We start from the raw sequence: 5,348 nt of genomic DNA, 5'->3' as shown, positions 1-5,348 counted from the left end.
AGAGAGAGAGAGAGAGAGAGAGAGAGAGAGAGAGAGAGAGAGAGAGAGAGAGAGAGTAAAATTTTTATATAAGTCTCCGCGATTATTGATGCGTAAATAATATATTTATAAGGCAATCAAATGTAGTTCTATACATTTTTATTATTCCATCGAAAATTAATCTGATTTGAGTTGCTTTATTTGGTAAAAATAGACCGAAAAATGTGTGTGATCGTTTTCATTCATTTGTGTTACTTGTATTTGATTCGGAAGACATATTATAATTATTACGAAATTGTTTTATAATGTATGAGGAAGTGTATAGCAAATGCTGATACATCAATACACATTTTATCGTAAAAATGATCTTCAATTTTATGATTCGCACAGATGAGTATTCCGACGTCATTAAGTAATATGTATATGGATTGTATGCAATAATATTACTTCATATACGCATAATATTTCAATTTATATTATTTATAATCACGAATTTTTAATTGTACGAGGAAACGTGTTTCACATTATTGCGATTTTCTTTCTGGAAGTAGTTAATAATATTAATGACATAAAGTGAATTGTAAATTAAAAACTAATGAAATTGATTTCAAGATTGATTAACATTTCTTCATTTTTTATTATCAAAAAAAATATTTAGATGTACTCTAACAAATTCTGTTTCAATGAGTTATCGATGTATTTATTGATGTTTCAGCGCGCCAATAAAAACTTTTATATTTATATTAAATTAATTAATAAAAAAAAATATTATTTCAGTAAAAAAATAATATTTCATATCTATATATCTATTCCGTTAATTATTGAATTATTAGAAAACTGCTATTTATTCATAAATTTTCTTACAACATATGACAAAATGTCAAATTGGAGAAGTACACAATTTTAAGAAAATTTCTAAAAAAGTTTTAATTAAATCGTAAGAAAATGTTACATATTTTCATATATCTATATAAACAATATGTTCAACGTATTATATATTATCTGCATCATTAATGATGCGATTGGGAATCATTAGTAATGAGTTTTTTCCAGCATAGTGCCTTAATAGGCACTACTTAACTCGTTTTTACGACCGAGAAATGTTTTACGTTTTTCTCAATCACGTAGGACTTTTTCATCGCGGTATTTCTCAGAGTGGCAACTTCTACAATCCATGGACTTTAACGTCACCTGGAATTGCCAGAATGAGAGCTATGACTTTAGGTAAGCATTTAGGATGCAGCACCGAAAATTCCAAGGATCTCATTGAATGCCTACAAACGAAGAGCGCAGAAGAAATCATTGGTATCGACCAACTTTTCAAGGTAATGAAATTTAGTCGACATGAGAAAATATGTAAATGATAAACTTTTTAATGCACGCGAGCGAATTTACAATCGCGATTAGTCGATGGCATTTTGTAATAAAATAGTTACCGCTATTCGGTCTAACTGTTTAATTATTTCAAATGCCATTAAGTAAATGATTATTTGTGTGCCATATATGCGTTTCTCATGTATTTATTTCAACATCTATCTAAAAGGATTCGTATGGCTGTCAATCAGTGCTCACTTGCTCGTATATTTGCACACATCGATGTGTAAACATTAGTAATGTTAAGTCATGTGAAATTAATAAGTTTATGTGAAAGTAGACTCGGTGTGTTTAAGATATATCTATGTATGTGGGTCAACTTATCATTTATGATGCAATCTCGATTATATTTAAAGCCTTGACGGTTGTTTCGCAATACTCACATTTTACATGAACTCCTGGCTTAAAATGTTTTAAATGCGTTCAAGCGTAGCTAATTAAAAGTGCAATTGTAAGATAACTCCTGTATCCGCGCGTGCATCAGAAATTACATGCGTTGACGCTTCATCGATATAAATACATATAAATTATCCATGAACAGTCACGCGATGGTTTCACATCGCTTACCACTTTAGAATAAGAAGGTGTGTCTTAATACAAAATTAAGATGAAGTTAAAAAGTGATTATTTATGATTGTCTTCGCTTCTTTATGTTATCTATAGATAATAAAATTGCTTAGGTTTGATAAATAAATGTTGGGAATTTTGATATAAATATTTTACTGATAATAAGACAGTAAAATTTTGTTTACATCAACTGCATTGTGGAAATTTTTCTCGCGTATGACGTTTCGAAGATAAATATCAGATTGAGACGGATAAACATGCCGAAATTTCAATAATAGGAGAAAAACTAGTTTAATGAATCTGAATACGCACGTGTACATTTGTAAACGTCAACTACCTGCTTTTTATACGTGTAAATATTTTTATTTACGTCTATCAACTGATATGAAAACAAGGAACGAGTAGTAAAAGTACTCACGTACGACACATGAATTTCTTACAAAGTTACTGCAACAGCTAATTACGATATTAATTTAAAAGTTCTTAATGCTCCTTTCTGAATTTTTATACATTTGGCACATTGTTTCATTTTACGTTTTTGATGATTTTATTACGCTTCTTTATTTTCTGTGGTTGCCTTCAACAAAAAAATTCCTTTTTATTTTTCAATTGAGTTGTATTATTACATGTTCTCAGATTCTGATTATTTATTTTTCATTTTATTTAATTATTAATTGCCTTATCGTAGAAATTTGGTTACTGCCCAATGATACCATTCCGACCGGTAATCGAACCTGAGCACCCAGGTGCCTTTCTGATAGAGGATCCCCTAATTTCTGTACGAGAAGGCCGCCTCCTCGACGTACCCTGGATGACAGGAATCACTTCGGAAGAAGGAGCTATAAAAGTAGCAGGTAAGGGCAATATGCTCGAAAAGGCTTATTATTCAATAAAAACTGGATTTATCTTTTACCTAGGATTCATAGATTTTCAATGAGATTTTACAACTACATTTTATGGAGGAACTTCCATATTATAAAAATCACTTTATATAAAAATGATAAATATTTTTAAACCATTATTATTTTTTTGGAATCTTAAAATAAGATGATCTTTATAATATGGAAATTCCAAATGTCCCTCGATAAAGTGTAGTTACAAAATTCCATCGAAAATCTATGATTCTTAAATAAAAGATAAATCTAGTTTTTTATTATCGAATAATCAACCTTTTAATTTGTCATATGCTGATCGCATCTTTTCAATACATCTTATCAAATTTTGTAGTGTTATTCTTAACATTTAATAATTTTCTGTGTATTATAATAAATTAAGATATCAAGTTTATGTGAAATGTGTGTGTGTTTAGTGATCAATAAAGAGAATATTTATGTGTGTTTCTCAGATATATATGGGCGGAAACAAAACGTGAAAGAATTGGAGACTAACTTTAACAAAATTGTGCCTATGAGTTTATTATATGACGAGAGATACAACGTCACGAACGAGGATTTACGAAATGAGATAACTGTCACTATTCGCAATTTCTATTTCGGCTACAATGCTATCGACTACACCGAATATTCCAGATTAAAAGTCGTCGATGTAAGTTCAAATAACTATACGATACAATCAGCAATTTTTATATTTGTATGTTTTATATTTGAAGTATCAAAGAACATAATTTTATATTTGATTCGAATAAAATCGACATTATGAGAGTATCTTAAATAATAGTTAAGTCATTATTTGAATTATTTTAGTAAAAATCTTGTAACTAAAGTGAAATATTGTCACAAGACGCTAAAAAAACAAATTTATAATAGCATTTATATTTATACAGGTTAAAAAATTTTTTTGTTGATAATTAATCTACTAATAATTCTCATTAATATGATTTTCTAGATGTACAGCGACTCATGGTTTAACCATGGTACTCACGAAGCTGTGCAAGATTTTATTGTGAATCAAACTTCACCAGTCTTTTATTATTACTTTGCTTATAAAGGAAGCGTATCATTCAGCACGATATTTGGCGATCCAGTAAGAGATTATGGAGTATCGCACGCGGATGATTTACAGTATTTGTTCCCTGTGGGTGAACAATTGTTTCCGAACACGGTGTTGTCTGAGGAAGATCACAAAATGATTGATATAATGACTTATATTTGGTACAATTTTGCAAATTCCGGGTAAGTGTTAATATCTCATTGATAACAAATGCAAGCAAAAATACAAATAAATTAAATTCATAAAGGATATTGAAAATTTGTATTATATTAAAATTTAATTATATTAATATTAAAATAATTGATGTAAAGTTAGATGAACAATTTAATTATATTAATATTAAAATAATTGATGTAAAGTTAGATGAACTATTTAATTATTGGCTTAACTATTTAATCCAATATTTAAAGTTCTTAGTCCATTTTTTTTATATTAGACTTTCATTTTCGTAATTATAGATTTCTTTTCTAATAAGAAATTAATAAAAAATTTTTCTATATAATATCTAGATAAATTTTTTTTTTTAGTAATCCCACACCAAAAATTACTAAAGCGGTTCCATTAAAATGGAAACCCGTAAAAACAAATTCCGCACCGGAATACTTGCGCATAGAAAACTCGAAGAAAATTACAATGGATCACAGTCTTCTCTGGCAGAGAATGATATTTTGGGATTCTGTAACACGTAGATTAATGAATCATGGAAATATATATAGACATTTGAAGGATGAGTTGTAATTTGGACTCTGCACGATTGCACATAAGTCGAAGGCAAAAACATTACTGTATGGTAAAAGGAATCTTACAGTGTTGAAATTTTAAGAAATCATTTTTTTTCATTCATTTCATAAAATTAATTTTATTTATGTCAAAAAATATTTAGATTATAATTATAAATTGTCAAACTGTCATTTTAATAACATAAAATTTATAAAACACACAATGTGTGTTTTTATGTTTTTAACTGTACTTTTTTAATATTAACAAGATTATTTTTTTTTAATTTAAAATATGATAATGTTTATTAAGATTAACAATTTTATTAATAATCATTTTGTTGTTTTTACGTAATGTAATAATAAATTTTATATATAAATGTAGCCAAGAATATATTTTTATTTCGCAGTAAAAGTGCAACTCAATAATAAAGATTACGGTAATATTAGAGCGTTAATATTAGAGTTTTTGCAATACCGTTTTTCCAGATATGAACGTTAAGATCACGCTATCTTCTTCTTAACAATTAATTAAGAAAAGGATAACAAAACTTTAGTGTTCACCGTATCTGGATCCATGTTATTGCAAAAACTCTCTATTACACAAGCTATGAAGCAACGTTTAGTTCAGAATTTTACCAAGATTTCTCTTTTCCTTTCCACATTATAAAATTCTCGCAACATCGTATAGCAATTTCTCCAATAAATTATTTATTTTAATTATCATATTAATATATTATCATATTAATATTATATTAATCA

The 5,348-nt window shown here is 27.9% G+C and overlaps 1 protein-coding gene across 2 annotated transcripts in view; it reads left to right on the top strand.

Moving 5' to 3' along the window:
- LOC108685099 (esterase E4-like) overlaps positions 1-4,967 on the top strand; it is an 11,960-nt gene extending 6,993 nt beyond the window's left edge. The window contains exons 5-9 of one of the 2 annotated variants that reach the window (XM_018189739.1): positions 1,108-1,304; positions 2,609-2,774; positions 3,266-3,465; positions 3,766-4,052; positions 4,398-4,967. In XM_018189739.1, the coding sequence (XP_018045228.1) occupies positions 1,108-1,304; positions 2,609-2,774; positions 3,266-3,465; positions 3,766-4,052; positions 4,398-4,608 (1,061 nt within the window). In that variant the 3' untranslated portion in view covers positions 4,609-4,967. The remainder of the gene's footprint in view (positions 1-1,107; positions 1,305-2,608; positions 2,775-3,265; positions 3,466-3,765; positions 4,053-4,397) is intronic. The other variant, XM_018189738.1, reaches the window with a different exon arrangement.
- Positions 4,968-5,348: the final 381 nt, after the last annotated feature.

This window comes from Atta colombica, unplaced genomic scaffold (genome assembly GCF_001594045.1).
Source record: "Atta colombica isolate Treedump-2 unplaced genomic scaffold, Acol1.0 scaffold146, whole genome shotgun sequence".
NCBI classification, from domain to species: domain Eukaryota; kingdom Metazoa; phylum Arthropoda; class Insecta; order Hymenoptera; family Formicidae; genus Atta; species Atta colombica.
This window is presented reverse-complemented; position numbering and strand designations above follow the sequence as displayed.